General features: G+C 45.0%; 1 protein-coding gene across 2 annotated transcripts in view; it reads right to left on the bottom strand.

Annotated features, from left to right (window-relative positions):
• Nucleotides 1–11,833: 11,833 nt before the first annotated feature.
• DOK5 (docking protein 5) overlaps nt 11,834–17,675 on the bottom strand; it is a 129,027-nt gene continuing 123,185 nt past the window's right edge. For both annotated transcript variants that reach the window (XM_040330164.1, XM_040330165.1), the window contains exon 8: nt 11,834–12,617. In XM_040330164.1, the coding sequence (XP_040186098.1) occupies nt 12,556–12,617 (62 nt within the window). In that variant the 3' untranslated portion in view covers nt 11,834–12,555. The remainder of the gene's footprint in view (nt 12,618–17,675) is intronic.

Raw genomic sequence — 17,675 nt, 5'->3', positions numbered from 1 at the left:
GTGACCTCATCTGTGTTTCTAACTGTAGGGGGCGGGGCTGGACATGTGACATCATTGATCGTGTTTCCCTATATCAGGGAACAGACGATCAATGACAGCGCCACAGTGAAGAACGGGGAAGCTGTGTTTACACACAGCTCTCCCCGTTCTTCAGCTCCGGGGATCTATCGCGGGACTCCAGCGGCGATCGGGGCCACGGAGCTTCGGACCGGGTCACGGGCGCACGCCCGCGACCCACGGCTGGGCACTTAAAGAGGACGTCTCTGTACGTGCTTGTGCCCAGCCGTGCCATTCTGCCAACGTATATCTGCAGGAGGCGGTCCTTAAGTGGTTAATCAACGCTTATTGGGATTAAAAAAATAATAATAATATTGTACCAAAAATATGTAGCAGAATACATATTGGTCTAAATTGATGAAGAAATTTTACATTTTTTATTTTTTTTATTAAAAAAATAACAAAAAGTGTGCAGCGCTTCCTGTAAAAAGAGAATCAACATAAAACAGACTTATTAAAGTGAATAAAGTCCCATCATATTTATCTGTGACCTGACCAAATCTTCAATGGGTAATTCCAGCAATACACTTGATTAGTCTATGCGCTTACCAGAAAAATGAAAAAATGTTGCAAGATATAAATATAAATATAGATATATATGTTGCAAGATATAAATAATGTCTGGAAGTAATTTGTCACACACGTGCACCTCCACCAATCTATGCACAGAGCAGATAGTCAATGATAATAAGCCTTGGGTTGTTACTGTGAAGCAGCGAGACGTCACATCCTGGTGCATTAGTAGAATGGCGGTAGGATTAGGCACTGTGTGGTCTGACATGGAGACAATCCCATTGCTGGTGGCCGTGTGTTCAGGATGGAGACGAAGAAGCGCTCATTTTTTTTCTTTTACGTTTTTTATTGGATATGTTTTATAACAGAAAGTAAAAAATATTATTTTTTTTATTTTATTTTTTAAACTGATGCTTTTTTTGTTTATTTACCCCATCACAGCACCTTGCCCTGATCTGGGGCAGTGACCTCCCGTTCTCCTGCTTTCCATGGGTCATCGCACAGCGGCGGCGGCGGCTTCCGTTTCCTTCCTCCTCCTTGGTGAACAATCGGGAGTCTTCTCTTTTCGGCCAATCGGAAAATGGGTCTTACACCCGCTTCTGATTGGCCTGATTGAGGATGTGTGAATATTCATTCGCTGTTGTAACACACCCAGGTAGGTTCGGAGCGCATTCTCTACGACCCAAGCCCACCCTATGTTGAAGCCTATTAGAACCTCTGGCTCCAATCAGGTGCTTCAAAATAAAAATAAATTCTGCCGCTGTAATTCATGCACCCGGTGCCCTGAAAGGGGCGAGACACATGAATAGGGGGTGTCCGCGGTGGCCATGGATAAATTCATGCTATGACAAACCCTGGCTTAAAATACCCAACTGATCCTGCCTGATGCTGCCCTTCCCTCTGTAAACTGACCACAGTGTCAGGGTGTCGTGGATATGCAATAGTCTGGCAGCTTACCTGTTTCCATCTGTCCATTAAGAGGCCCGACTCTGTTCTGGTTACCTTTTTATGTCCTTCCTGTATGGCCCCACCCAGGCCATCCCAGGAAGTCTATATTAACTGTTGCACTACAGTTGTCCCGTTTTTGGCTCGTCCCTGACTTCTCCTGTTTGCATGTGATCTTGACCTTTTGCCTGTCCCTCGGCCTGTTGCCCCGACCTCGGCTTACCCATCACCACCGCTTGTCTGCTTGCTGCTTCCCCTCTCTCCCCTCTCTCCCTGCGGAGTGTGACCTAGGGGATCCCAGGGGTCGCGACCTGGATCCAGCTGCGGCGAAGGCCATCCTCACCACTAGAGGCTCTGGTGAACACAAAGCTGGGTCTTAGACTCCGCGCCCTGGGCGATCTTGGGTTCACACTTCCTCTCTTATCGCAGCAGTCGGTCATAGGTTTCACTACCTTGTGGTGCATCCCTGACCCCAACGGGGTGCACTTGTCACCTGGCCACAGGTGACCTGACAACCACGGGCCAGGCCGGAGGCGATGTGACCTCAGACAAGTCAGGTGACGCACTTCCAGGCTTCCACTTCTTCAGACCTCAATCGAGAAATATTTCTACTTTTGTGAGTAGCGATTATACTTTTTATTAATAAATGTGTCTACACCTTGGCTGGCACCCCGTCCGTCCTCTTCAGGGACAGGAAGTGTTTTATTTTCATATTTACATCAGCTGCAAAATATTAAGTTTTTGTTTCTGCAGTTAGATATGCTTTAAAAATGGGATTGTCTTAAAAAAGAAAAAAAAATACTCCAAGGTTTACGGAACTTAAATTTATTAAAATAGTAATAATGAATGTTTGTATTTCACTAAATCTTAAGAACATGTAGTGATCTACATCACAGAAGTTTATGTTTAAGACAGCATACAACAAAATAAATGATTGGGGTAAAAAGGCGACCAAAAGGATATTTGATTTTTAAAGCCTCATACACACGATCGGACTTCCATTGGACTTTTCCGTGGATTTTGGCCCAAAGGGTGTTGGCCGCGAACTTGTTCTGCATACATACGGCAGAACATTTTCAGCCAACTTTCACCAAATCACGTGGTTTTTCAGCTCTTTACCGCCACCCTTTGGGCAACTTCTGCTATTGTTGGCTGATCTTTAGCATTGGTTCTGAGCATGTGTGTTTGTATTTTGGACTTGTTTACACACGATCGGATTATCCTCCATCGGACATTTGTTGCCAGAAAGTTTGAGAGCATGCACAGCGAACATTTGCCCGTTGAAAACCGAAAACAATTGTGCGATGGACCATACACACGGTCGGATTCTCCAATAATGCCCTGTACGCACGATCGGTCAATCCGATGAGAACGGTCTGAAGGACCGTTGTCATCGGTTAACCGACGAGGCTGACTGATGGTCTGTCGCGCCTACACACCATCGGTTAAAAAAACGATCGTGTCAGAACGCGGTGAAGTAAAACACAACGACGTGCTGAAAAAAAACGAAGTGCAATGCTTCCAAGCATGCGTCGACTTGATTCTGAGCATGCGTGGATTTTTAACCGATGGTCGTGCCTACCAACGAGCGATTTTGACCTATCGGTTAGGAATCCATTGGTTAAAATTTAAAGCAAGTTGGCTTTTTTTTAACCGATGGTTAAATAACCTATGGGGCCCACACACGATCGGTTTTGACAGATGAAAACAGTCCATCAGACCATTGTCCTCTGGTTAACATATCGTGTGTACGAGGCCTAAAACAGGTCCGTCAGACCGTTGTTGTCAAAAAGTCAGATCGTGTGTATGGGCCTTAAGAAGGAACTTTGAATTATTTTCAGCCTTGTAGCATTTTTATTGAGTTGGACTGGAGAAGAGAAAAAAAAAAAATCTTCCAAGACTTCCTATGTGAGGCAAAAAAACTCGAAAAACAAACATTTGCACTTACTCCTAATACCTGGAGGACAAAATAAACATTATCAAGATAATATCACCTAGGTATCTCAGACATCCACAAAACCTAATTTTATTATTATACACAGTATTAATGAAAACAAACTTTGCTCCGAGAAATTGCATTAGCGGATAAGCTCAAGCAGTCTTTTTCTGAGAATGCAGTTTTAGCAACTGTATATACCATATAAAAGGGCAAGTCCCATGTCAGAGTGTTATTTTCTATGAAGTACAAATTATTAAAAAGGGTGCCAATGCTTAAAAACAAAAAAAAAAAAACTAAAAGCCTGAATTAAAAATCAAAATACTAAGGTTTGTTTTTTGTCGGCTAAACCATCTGTTTGAATGCAGCTACTGTTCGGGTATTCTGGGTACCACACCCAGAGATTAATTCATCCTTGATAGCGCCCACAGACAGCACTGCAAAAATCTGACCATGTCTTAGGATAAGGCCACAAACTTCGAGACACTCTGCACTGTAATAGCAACAAGAAAAGCCACCTTACAATAAAAGGTCAGACAATGTAATATCCCTATTCAGTTCAAAAGGCAGCTTCCAAGGAGCCGGGAGACCCAGATTAAGGTGTCAAGGGGGTCACAGGAGAGCACACAACTTCACTAAAGGAGTGAGAAGCCAAAGGTCTATGAAACAAAATAGCTAAGACCGAGATTAGTCCTTCCAATGGTACTCATGCCAGATGCTGGTCCAGACTGGACTAGAAGTAAGACAGAATATGTCCCATTGAGTACTTTCTAGGTTCTTTGATTCACACCAAGCAAAATAGGCTTTTCGGGTGCAATGGCAGACTGTGAGAAGCCAATTTCCTAGCATTTAAGAGGGCAGGGATGACCAAAAGACCCCTGTCCCAACAACTATAAAATTAAAGCCAGTGATCTGAGAAGCAGGGTGGAACTCTGGCCCATAGAACAGAAGGTGCCGGTGATTCAGAAGAGCCCACAAAAGCGTCTGCCAGGAGTCTCTCAACTTTTAAAATCTGACGACTGGGAAAGTCTACCTGCCACCTTTCCATGTCTGGGATGTGAACAGCGGACTGGACTGAATGTGCAGTTCTGCTTAAGAGAGTATTAAGTCCATTTCCTTTTGTGTATTGTGACTTGTGGTGCCTCCTTGATGGTTGATATTGCCCATGGGTGTGTCATTTTCCTCCTGAATTCTCAAAAGGTGTCCTCACATTAGAGTGAACTGAATCACTTTTAGAATATTGAAGGCAACTTGAGCTTCCTCTAACCACTTTGTCTCCTACACTGAGTGGTCACTAGTACTGCTCCCCAGCTCGGCAGGCTGGCATATGTCATGAGAACCTTTCACATCTTTGAAGGAAAGGGCTTCCCTTACTCCAGTGCTGGGTTGGAAATCAACCTCACTAGGAACAGTCTGGCCTTGGAGTCCAAGGACTACGTCTGTTTGTCTCACAGTTCCAGAATGATAAGGTGCAGAATTCTAAAGTTAAACTGAGTGTAAAAGTATAGCGTAGAAGGGGGAAACCATTAGATTCAAGAACTTTGATGGGCCAAGTAATGGGAGTCGAGAGACAAAAGTTTGTTCCAAGGCAGGAAGATCTAAACAGGACCATGTCTAACATCAGGCCCAGGTACTCAAATCTGTGAGATGGCTCCAGCGATGACTGCCTCAGATTGAGGATCCAATCAAAGCTCTTCAGGGTCCGTATTGTCTGTTGGATATTCACCAACAGGGATAGGGAGGGCTGGTCCCTTAACATGCTAAGTTCAGGTACCCCAAAATATTAATCCCCTGGGCACAGAGCAGAGCCAGAACCAGGTGAAGACTAGTAGAAATGCAGAAAGGCCAAATGGGAAGGGCAGCAGATTGGTAATGCTGATTGCCCACTGCAAACACAGATATGAGGTGTAAAGATGGAGATGAGCAAGTAAGCATTCTAGATGTCTATTAGGGCCAAGAAATTGCCTGGAAGGAGATATATTTTTTGAACCCATAGGAACAATTTAAGAGTCTCTAGATCCAGAATCCAGAATCCAATTTAAGAGTCTCTAGATCCAGAATGAGACAGACTCTTCCATTGGGTTTGAGAACCATAAAAAGGTTTGTGTAGAGTTTTTGAAAGCATTGAAAGCATTCTTTTTTTGGTACAGAAGTAATGACCCTTTAAAAAAAGAACTTCTAGATGGCAACAGCTGTGAAGGAGAAGGACACAAGCATGAAGTCGGGAGGAAGCAGAGTGCAAAACTCCAGTCTGTATCCACTGGAAATGACACTCTGAGGGTCTGAGATTTTCTAGGAACAGAAAGCAGAGAAGATTAACACATGCCTCCTCATTTTTAGGAAAGGTGGAGCCCCATCACTTGGAAGGGGCCTTGGAAACAGTTATGTCTGGTTTGGAGGGCCATGTCTTCTTTTAAAAGTATGTTTCAGTCTTAGACTTGGCAGTGGAACACAAAGGGAATCTTTCCCGACCTCAGGATCAGAAGTCCAGCTGGTAGAAGTGATCATTTTTCTGATGGAGGAGCGTACTCTAACCTCCTGTGATCTCCTTGACATAATTATCCAAGGAAGGACCAAACATTTGTCCTAAAAGGGTAACCACTCAAAGCATGTCTTTCATGGGAGCTCAGCGGATCAGCATTTAAGCCAAGGAATTCTGTGCATGTGGATGGAGAGAAGACTCAGCCTGGGGATTTGATGAAGTGTGTCTGCCAAGTCGTTCACGCAATAACGTAAGGCCATGGATAAAAGGTAAAAAGATTGTGAACGGAGACATCCATTAGGATGGATCTTGGATTTCGGTTCATGCCCAAACAGCAATTGTCTGGAAGACTGCCATAAAAGCAACCACAGGTTGCATGGTGGGGCCCGCCTAAGAAAAGAGAGCTTTAAAAAAGCTTTCTAGTCTTTTTACTGGGTCTTTGAATAGGATATTATACACCACAGGGCCACGAGGGTCTTGCTAAGACAAGAAATTGCATGATCTACCATATTTGTAGGAAACTTTCCTTTATAGGATATTGTTGAGTGAAGAAGCATTTTGGAGGAGTAAATATCTTCTGTGGGTGATGCCAGTCTCCATACAGGACCAGTTCAACTAGCAAGTAGACTAAGAAGGTCTTAGCTGGTTTGGGCAATTTAAGGCATCCCATGCTGGATATTTTGGGGTGAGAAGTCCTCGGCTGCTTTAATGCAAAGCTGGAGCATACAGCATGAAATAAGGGTAGTTTCAGCATCCTTGAGCTTGGATGAAATTTTTGCTATAGGCGTGTCATCCTGACCTAACTGCTCAGAAGGAGATGAATTATCCTCAACTGTCACATCCTCCTCAGATAATGTGTCTGGATCAAGGGCACAATCAAAATCCCAGGGAAGAGGTTGAAGGTGCATGGCTGTGATCCCTGCTATCTATGGCCTTGATAAGGCCTAAAATGTTGCCATAACATCTAACATTTTGGCAGAAAGTTCCCCTCTAGACAGGAAAAAGGAAGCTGGTTTATCAGATGAGCCAGCAGATAGACGAAAAGAAGGCAGGGAGTCAGATTGGGAGCAATTGTCCCCCTTAGTGGACAATCTACTAGCCACTTAAGGGCCAAGAACTGAGCCTGAGCTTGAAAGTTCATCTAACCCTTTTACTTTTGCTTAGGATCTGCCATGCTTGTAAATATCGTCCACAGGGAAGGGGTACTCACGACCACCAGTGCTGTGGATAGGGAGAGGAATTCCTTAGTACCAAGCACTTGTAGGCCACAATAAACCAAGGCAGTGCGATAACAACCGCTATACTGTGCTATCAAGAGAGAGCCCAAAAGTGTTGCTAGTCCAACACCATGCCCAGAAACAAGAGGAGGCAGGGCACGCTGCTGCAGTAACTCAAATGAAAGTGAGACAAGGCAGGCGCAGTAGGTGCCCGTGTTGCATAAGTGCATTAGGCACTGCAAGGGGAAAGTGCACAGGTGCAGCAGCGGGGTTCAGGTCAGCAGTATTTAATGGTGCCATTTTAAAGGGAACCTTGGACTCCAGTTGTCAGCAGCTCCCGTAACCCCAACAGGCATCCAGAGCAATACAGAAGATACATTGGGCTGAATGTTTAAAGGGCTACCACCCTGCACTCACCATTGGAAATCTTCTAGGCAGGATTAACAAGGGATATACTCCAACCATGCTTTGCCCTCCACAAAGAGCATACACCTTCAGGGGTCCTTAGGGACTTAAGGCCCTAGACCTGTAAAGCACCCTGCGGTTAACTCTACACATGCCAAGGGCAGCAACATTACATGCCGGCTACACGCCTATCATCCAGTGGGGTTTGGGTATGGTTCCCCAACGCTCTGCTGAAGAATCAGCTAATCAGGAAGCTGTATTAAAAACCATGGTGGCTATCTTGGTGGAATATCATTATCAGAGAGAGAGAGACAGACAGAGACAGACAGAGGAACCTACATTGAAAGAAGGTAAGCTTTTCTGAGTACAGAGAGGTCCATCACCTACTAAGGACACTGGCAAATAACTGAAGCTAGCTGGGAATGGGGGGGGGGGATAATAAAAGGGTATGTCCATAAGCAGCCTTCTTTTTTTGCCACTATTTAGTCACCTGAAGGTAGCTGCATATAACTATATGTCATGAGGATCAAAGAGCCTGTGAGGCCCCGTACACACGACCAAACATGTATGCTGAAACTGGTCCGCGGACCAGTTTCAGCATACATGTTCGGTCGTGTGTAGGCGCGAGCGGGCCGAATTCCAGCAAACATTTGCCCGCCGGGCCTTTTCCCAGCAGACAAATATTCCTGGACGTGTTTTAAAACCGTCCGCTGGAATCCTGCCCGCTCGGACATGTACGGTCGTCAGTACAGACCTACCGTACATGTCCGAGCGCCCGCCATCCCTCGCATGCGTCGAATGACTTCGACGCATGCGTGGAAGCCTTTAAATGGCAGGCCCGCCCACGTCGCCGCGTCATCGCCGCGTCATCGTCACGGCGACGACGCAGACACGCCCGCGTATTGTTTACGCGCGGACTTCTGTACGATGGTTAGTACAGCCATCGTACAGAAGCCCTCTGGCAGACATGTACGGTGAAAACGGTCCGACGGACCGGTTTCATCGTACATGTTTGTTCGTTAGTACCCGGCCTGAGAGTTACTGTATGACGAAGACATTTATTTTTAGTCTGGATATTATTTTCCCTTCAGTTCTTCACAACATAATCACAAAGGGATCACCTTAAGAGCACGCTATAACTCATTTTTAAAGTACTGCTACAATAAAGAAAAAATGAAGGCCGGAGGGTCAACAAGTTCCACAACGTCTGTAGCCAAAGCTGGGTTTAAAAGATCTGAAGAGGACAAGTCCTCAAAGGGTAAGGAGAACATACAAGTGTGCGGTAGTTGTAGTTCAACAGTAATGTTCAAAACTGTAATGTAAGTTTAGCAAAAGCAAAGTATATTGACCAGGATGCCTTACCGGTTTTAGTAGGTGACCACATAAAGATCATACATACAAAATATTACTTGCGGAGCTATATTTCCCCACCAAAAACAGGTTTCTAAAGTTTCGGAACAAACAATTCAGAAAGACGAGTGAGTGACCAACTTAAGCGCTCCTGGTGAACAAGGCACAGCGAGTAAAAATCTACAGACACGGTATGATGGATCTTTTTGAAACCCCGGACAACTTAAAGATTAACTTGGCAAAGTCTAAAATGTGGACAGTTGCACCTCTGGAATGGCAATTTTAATATTGTCTAAATAAAATTATATATATATTTTTTTTTTTTACAGTTCACAAATTGAATGCAGTTTGACTAGCTCTTCTCTTTGGACATTACAATCTATTATTTCTTAAATGACTATTATACCCCACAGAGCGAGGCAGAACCATTTGAAATAAAGCTGCATTCAGTTCTTACCAAGAACATGTCTACACGTATTATGTAAGCTGTCCCACCCCCCAATACGAAAAACATATTGCCAGGTTTTTTGTATCTTACCTAAATTAGCTCTGGTGTGTGTTTCTAGGACTGTGGCAGGACCATTAAGACTGTAAGTTCCTCTAATGCAGGGATCTTCAAACTACGGCCCTTCAGCTGTTGTGGAACTACACATCCCATGAGGCATTGTAAAACTCTGACATTCACAGATATGACTAGGGCATGATGGGAATTGTAGTTCCTGAACAACTGGAGGGCCATAGTTTGAAGACCCCCTGGCAGGGAATGAGACTGATGACCACTGTGCAATAGGTTAAAGTTGCCTTGTCAGGACATTGATCACCTGCTGGTGGCACTGTGGTCCCCTGTATGGAGGACTGTAATTCCAGTGTCCACCAGCGGGTGTCTACCAGAAGCCAGCAGACCCCAGTAATCAGTTTCCACCTGATGCTGGCTGCTGGGAGGGTATTTAGGTCCTCTCCCACGAAGTGCCTCTCGCTCCAGTACTTTCCTGCTGCCAGATTCTGTTTGACACTTATCCTGAGCCTAGATCCTGATCTTGCTGCTGCCTTGCTTCCTGAGCCCTGCTGCCTCTTTTATGCTCCCCTTGCACCTGATCAGTGCCAGGAAAAGGCTATCTAGCGCCCAGGGCAAAGATGCCAAACTGGGCCCCCTCCCTCCCTTAGGGTTAGGGTCAGGGCACCCACATCCCTGCAATTAACCATTGCGCACAGGGAAGCTTCTCCTCTTGCCCACCCCTTGTCCTGGCCTTGTACCTGATCTCCCTTGCCATCTGTTCCCTGCATCTTAAATTTTTCCTGTTTATCCATGTTCCTCATTTTTGTACATATTGTAGAAAGTTAGTTTGTCGGTTAGGCTTCTTGTTACTCTTTTGTTTTACGATTATTAAAATTTACTTTACTATATACTGTATAGTCTGGTCTCAGCAGGGGAGGGCTGGCAGCCTTAGGCCTGGGGGGCAAGTCCGGTCAAGTGGCCCATTGAACTGCTGAATTAGCTCACCATCCATGGCCCATCTAGTTTTTCAATGCAGCCTCACCGGTGCCCATCAGTGCAGCCAACTCCAGTGCCCATCAATTCAGCCTGGTCACTGGGGCAGGTTACATGGGGTGTATGGGGGGGGGGGTGGGGGTCAGCTAGGGGTGTCAGGGTTCTCAGCTCAGTGATCTCAGCAGGTCCTTGCACGCCACGGCCTCCTGGAGGGTAATGTTCCTGGTCCTGGGGTCAAGTTGCAGCCAGCGCCCAGCCCTGCATCCCGACTCCCTGGCATGCCCTGCCTCTGCCTGCTTCCAAGAATCCAGTCCCAGGGAGTTGTAGTTTCCTCTGCGCTGCTCTGTTTTAAACATAAGTTAGGGCAGCAGCACTCCCCTATTTAAATTAATTTTTCACAAATTTTTTTCATTCCTTCCTCTATTTAGAGGTCATATAGCAATTTTTCCTCACTTGTAAGTGGGTTTAGCGCAGAGTTTTCCCCCTTTTTTTATAAGTTAGGGCAGCCTGGGAGGCAATTGCCACCCTGCCCCCCGGCCCAGTCCTCCCCTGGGTCTCAGTGTCCTAGTGTAGCCACGCAGATCTGGCCATCCCTACTGCTGATTCCTGACATGCTGAATTGTAATGATGGTTACCTCTGCAGTCCTCCGTATTACTCCCTGTTCTTGTTCTTTGTTGTGTAATGGGCTGCAACTATTATCTGTTCCCTCTTCCCTGTGCCCCACCATGTAAGAAGCCTCCTGATTATGTAAGATAAAAGCCTTACCACTAAAGATCTGTAAATTAGAAATACTGGGCCAGATTCTCAAAAGAGTTACGCCGGTGTATCTACTGATACACCGGCGTAATTCAAAATTCCCGCCGGTGTATCATTGTTTTGTTTTCGCAAAACATGATACGCCGGAATTAGGCTAGGATCCGACTGGTGTAAGTCACTTACACCGTCGGATCCTAAATGCAATACACGCTGACCGCTAGGTGGCGTTTACGCTCAGGTCTCATTTGACTATGCAAATGAGCCTGATACGCCGATTCCCGAACAAATTTGCGTCGCGTACTCGTCGTTTACGTCGTTGCGTAAGGGTAAGGTTACCCCTGCTATATGAGGGGTAACCTTACGCCAGTCCGCCTTATGCCATGTTAAGTATGGAGTCGGGTCCGCGTCGTCTTTTTCCGTTGGTTACGTCGTTTTCCTAAGTCGTTCTTGAATACGACTTTACGTCAATGACGCTCACATCGGCGTCATTGACGTTTTCCGTCGTGAGCTGGAGCATGCACACTGGGCTATTTTTCAGCCCGGCGCATGCGCAGTTCAATCGGCACGGGGCGCACTTAATTTGAATACAAGCCACCCCCTTTGAATTACGCGGCCATACGCCGGGCCAATTACACTACGCCGCCGCAAATTACGGAGCAAGTGCTTGGAGAATACGGCACTTGCTCCAGTAAGTTGCGGCGGCGTGGTGTAAATGGCTTACGCTACGCCGCCGCAGATTCTACGAGAATCTGGCACAAAATGATTAGTAATGTGATTCTCCTATAGTTTTGCCATATTCAGCATAAAACATGGAGACTGGTAGATATAGTGTAGGAACATTCTGCATCGCAGGTAGAATTTTCTATTTTAGAATTCGGAGAGCCAAAAACTAACCCCAATGCACATGCGCAAAAAAAAAAATCCAATAGAGTTAAGGACTTCTAATAACATTTTAGAATGTCACAAAAAACAAACAAAAAAAAAACACAATAAAGTACAGCAAGACAAACACTCAGAGCAGGTTGTGGCCACCAACAGGTCTTCAACCCTGTGTGTGCCTTTCCCGTTCAGAGAGATGCAGGTTGTCCAGCTAAAACCTACAACACACACTTTGCGATGACGATGTGAGATATAAACACGAGATAGGTCGTTCTCCTCCAATCCATGTGATCAAAACGTGGTGAGAATGTTTTACCTTCGAATGGCAAAAAAAAAAGCGCATTCTTCGTAAAGATTGTTTTTTTTCTAAAAAAGTTGCATCGAAGAGTATATAAATATTCCAGCTTGTTGGTAATGTTCTATGAACGTCTAGCCATTCACAAGAGATAAGAAAATCGGATTTGCCAGTTCAAGACCCCCAAAAAAAAGTTTATATCGAGTAAAACGAGTCCCATTCAGTCTTCATCAGTGCTCAGATCTGTAGGTGGGGAACGTGTCTGTTCTATGAAGCTTCTGTGTTGATAGGTCTTGGCGGCAGCAAAGGAAGCAGAAAGACAGAAAGGGACAGAAAGAGAGAAAAGAGAAGATGACACATTATTATGTACAGTGCCTTGGAAAAATGATTCAAATGTCCCACATTTTCTCATGTTACAACCAAAAACAACCAAAAACAACCAAAAACGTAAATGTATTTAATTGGAATTTTAATGCGATAGACCAACACAAAGTGACTTCTTATCCTCATCAGTGCCCTGACCTCACAAATGCTCTTCTGGAAGAACGGTCAAACATTCCCATAGACACCCTCCTAAACCCTGTGGACGGCCTTCCCAGAAGAGTTGAAGGTGTTATAGCCGCAAAGGGCGGGGCCAACTCAATATTGAACCCTACGAGCTAAGACTGGGATTCCATTAAAGTTCATGGGCCAGATCCACAGACAGAGTACGCCGGCGTATCTACTGATACGCCGGCGTACTTTCAAATTTCCCGCGTCGTATCTTTCGTTTGAATCCTCAAACCAAGATACGCCGGCATCTGGGTTTGATCCGACAGGCGTACGGCTTTGTACGTCTTCGGATCTTAGATGCAATACTTCGGCGTCCGCTGGGTGGAGTTTGCGTCGTTTTCCGTGTTGGGTATGCAAATTAGCTATTTCCGACGATCCACAAACGTACGCGCGGCCGTCGCATTCTCTTACGTCGTCTCTAGTCGGCTTTTTCCGAAGTATGGTTAAAGATGGTTGCGGCGTATAGTTAGATTTGCCATGTTAAGTATGGCCGTCGTTCCCGCTTCGAAATTTGAATTTTTTCTTTTTTTTGCATAAGTCGTCCGTGAATCGGGATGGACGTAACTCACGTCTAAGTTTAAAAAATGACGTCGTTGCGACGTCATTTCGCACAATGCACGGCGGGGAATTTAGAAATGGAGCATGCGCAGTTCATTCGGCGCGGGGACGCGCTTCATTTAAATGAAACACGCCCCCTAATCGGCGATTTGAATTCCGCCGCCAGAAATACACTACGCCGCCGTAACTTACGGCGCAAATTCTTCCAGGATTCGAACCAGCAAAAAGTAAGTTACAGCGGCGTAGCGTATCTCTGATACGCTGCGCCGATCTAATTCTATGTGAATCTGCCTCCATGTGTGTGTAAAGGCAGGCGTCCTAATACTTTTGACAATATAATTTTATAGTTTATATACATTATATATATATATATATATATATATATATATATATATATATATATATATATATATATATATATATATATACACACACACACACTCACATATATATATATAGGTAAAAGCGCTGTGTAAATCGGCGGCGCGTTATAAGTACCTGTAATAAATAAAAATAAATAAATTTTCATGTCCCGTTTAAAAGCATGAGGAAGAGTGGAACGAAAGACGCAACACTAGATGTCGCTGTTGAGCTAGAAGAATCGCACGCCATTAGCAGTAGGGGGAGAAAAAAAGACATTTAAAATAAGCATCATCGTTTAAAGATACCCCGTGATTCATGTGTATTGCCGCGTACACACGACCGTTTTTCGGGTTCTAAAAAATGACGTTTTTTTAAAATGTCATTAAAAACGATCGTGCGTGGGCTTCAGAGCTTTTTTCACGATCTAAATAACGGCCATTAAAAAATTCGAACATGCTCTATTTTTTCACGATGTTTTTAACGTTGTCGTTTTTAAGGTTGTAAAAAATGGTCGTGTGTGGGCTTTAACGACGTTTTAAACCCGCGCATGCTCAGAAGCAAGTTATGAGACGGGAGCGCTCGTTCTGGTAAAACTAGCGTTCGTAATGGAGTAAGCACATTCATCACGCTGTAACAGACAGAAAAGCGCGAATCGTCTTTTACTAACACAAAATCAGCTAAAGCAGCCCAAAGGGTGGAGCCACCCGCATGGGACTTCCCCTTTATAGTGCCGTCGTACGTGTTGTACGTCACCGCGCTTTGTTAGAGCATTTTTTTTGTTCACGATCGTCTGTAGGCAAGGCCGTTTTAATGATCGGGTTGAAAAAAAACATTGGCCCAGATTCAGCATAGTTTTGCGCTTAACTTACGGAGGCACAGGGCAACGATTTTGCCCTGCGCCCCCGCAAATTTGCGCCGCTGCCCTCGATTCACGGAGCACTAGCTCCGTAACTTGCGAGGGCGCGCCGGCAAAATTGCCCGGCGTAAGCGCGCGCAATTTAAATGATCCCGCCGGGGGCGGGAATCATTTAAATTAGGCGCGCTCCCGCGCCGAGCGTAGAGCGCATGCTCCGTCGGGAAACTTTCCCGACGTGCATTGCGGCAAATGACGTTGCAAGGACGTCATTTGCTTCAAAGTGAACGTGAATGGCGTCCAGCGCCATTCACGAATCACTTACGCAAACGCCGTGAAATTCAAATTTCATCGCGCGGGAACGGCGGCTATACTTTAGCATTGGCTGCCCCTACTATTAGAAGGGGCAGCCTTGCGCTAAAGTTGCCGTACGGAAACTCCGTACCTGGCTTGCGCAGGGCCCGCGCAAGTTTGTGAATCAGTGGTAGTATGCAATTTGCATACTACAGGCTGATCACAATGGGAGCGCCCCCTAGCGGCCCACGCAAGAATGCAGCCTAAAATCTGCGTGGCATAAGAGCCTTATGCCGCGCAGATTTTAGGCTGCAGTCGGTGTAACGAGGTTCCTGAATCAGGAGCACTCGTTACACCGGAGCAAGTAAGCAATTGCGCCTTGTAACTTATGGTTACACAGGCGCAATTGCTTCTTGAATCTGGGCCATTGTTTTTAGAGCGTACGCGGCGTTAGAGTTGGAAGCCCAATCCGTTTTCTTTCTAGGAGGTAATTAGACATTCAAACAACGTATTCCGCTAAATGAGGGCAAATATGTAGGGAATCAATAACGTGTCCGCGGCTTACTCCGCGTAATTGAGATTGATGCAGATAATTTTGTAATATATTTATGGCAAATATAATTTTCCATTTTTTTTTATTTTCCATTTAATTAAATTAAGGCACCTGATTTCCATGTAGATGTACTGTGCAATTCTTAATATGTAAACTGATTTACCTTTTATTAAACTGAGGTAATTAATAGACCTACATACATAATAATGATGGCTTGTGAATACTTTATTAGGGTTCAACAAGACCAAAAAAAAAAGGTTTTATACTGATGGTTATACTTTCCAAAAATCAAGACGAATACACCATAGGGGGGTAGATTCACATAGACTCACGACGGGCGTATCAGTAAGTCCGAATCCCCGCCTTCGCAACTTTAAGCGTATGCTCAAACTGAGATACGCTTGCCGTTGAATCTTAACTGCATATTTACGCTGGCCGCTAGGGGCGTGTACGCGAATTTACGCCTAGAATATGTAAATCAGCTAGATACGCCGATTCACGAATGTACGCCTGGCCGTCGCAGTAAAGATACGCCGTTTACGTAAGGGGTTTTCAGGCGTAAAGTTATTCCACCAAATACATGGCGCAGCCAATGTTAAGTATGGCCGTCGTTCCCGTGTCGAAATTAAAAAAAATTACGTTGTTTGCGTAACTCGTCCGTGAATGGGGCTGGCCGTAATTTACGTTCACGTCGAAAGCATTGACGATTTGCCGACGTCATTTGTAGCATGCGCACTGGGATAGGTCCACGGACGGCGCATGCGCCGTTCATTAAAAACGTCAAATACCTGGGGTCACTAGTATTTTACATAGAACACGCCCCCAACCAGCCTATTTTGAATCAGGCGAGCTTACGCCGGCCCAGTTACACTGCGCCGCCGTAAGTTTCAGCGCAAGTTCTATGTGAATACAGGACTTGCTGCTCAAACTTACGGCGGCGTAGTGTATCTGAGATACGCCCGCCTAATTCTGCCTGAATCTGTCTATGTACACAGGTACACCTCCGTCTCTTCTACAGTTGCAAGAAAAAGTAGACAAGGGATCCTCAAACTACAGCCCTCCAGCTGTTGCGGAACTACACATCCCATCAGGCATTGAAAAACTCTGACACTCGCAGACATGACTAGGCATGATGGGAATTGTAGTTCCTGAACAACTGGAGGACCATAGTTTGAAGACCCGTGCCCTAATGACATCTCCAAGAGCTCATTGGAGTGAGGTGTCAGCCAACTGGAGTCCAATCAATGAGATGAGATTGAAGGTGTTGGTTACAGCTGCCCTGCCCTATAAAAAACACACACCAGTTCTGGGTTTGCTTTTCGCAAGAAGCATTGCCTGATGTGAATGATGCCTCGCACAAAAGAGCTCTCAGAAGACCTACGATTGAGAATTGTTGACTTGCATAAAGCTTGAAAAGGGTTATAAAAGTGTAACGGAATGGCCCGTGATACCCAGAGACATTTGAAGGATGCGGGGTACTCCTGTGCCAGCTTCACTAATGACTCTTGGGTCTAGGGTCATCCTATGTCCAATAGGGGCATAGGATGACTGAGAAATTATATCATGAATTACATGAGATGGGACAATAATGATAATTCATGTATTGCAGGATATCTTGAAATATTACAAGTTGTTAATTCTGACCCCAACAGGTCAATAGGAGAGTGACTCATTCAATGTGGTACATAGACTGTTGAGGTGCTAATTAAGTCTACCTGGCTGTAGTGATAAAAGCTTGCTGTGATTGCATTCTATTGTCTATTATGCTAATTAAGTCTGACTCTCAAGAACCTTTCATTGTGTGAAGTTCTATTGATTATGTGTTGTGACTTAGCACCCTCTAAAGATCAGACGTCTGACTTACGTCTACAAAGGAATGTGTATTGTGTAGCAGGTGAGAATAACTTATCGCGGAGTCAGAACGTCTGGGTAATGATTAGCAATTAGTTCATGTAGATTATCTGAATGTCATTATCTAAAGGAATGTGTATTGAGCACCCATTGTGTCATGTTGTGGGTGGAGTTAAGCCATTGTTTCTTGGGGCTTCTAACTGTATAAAAATAACCTAGGTTTACCATTAAAGTGTCATTCTGTTTAGAACCAGAGAACAGAGCTTGTGTCTCGTTATTCTGGGGGGAAATCCAATGGGTCCTGTCTGCTGGATTGTGGAGTGTCG

The sequence above is a fragment of the Rana temporaria genome, chromosome 12, assembly GCF_905171775.1.
Source record: "Rana temporaria chromosome 12, aRanTem1.1, whole genome shotgun sequence".
Classification (NCBI taxonomy): Eukaryota; Metazoa; Chordata; class Amphibia; order Anura; family Ranidae; genus Rana; species Rana temporaria.
This window is presented reverse-complemented; position numbering and strand designations above follow the sequence as displayed.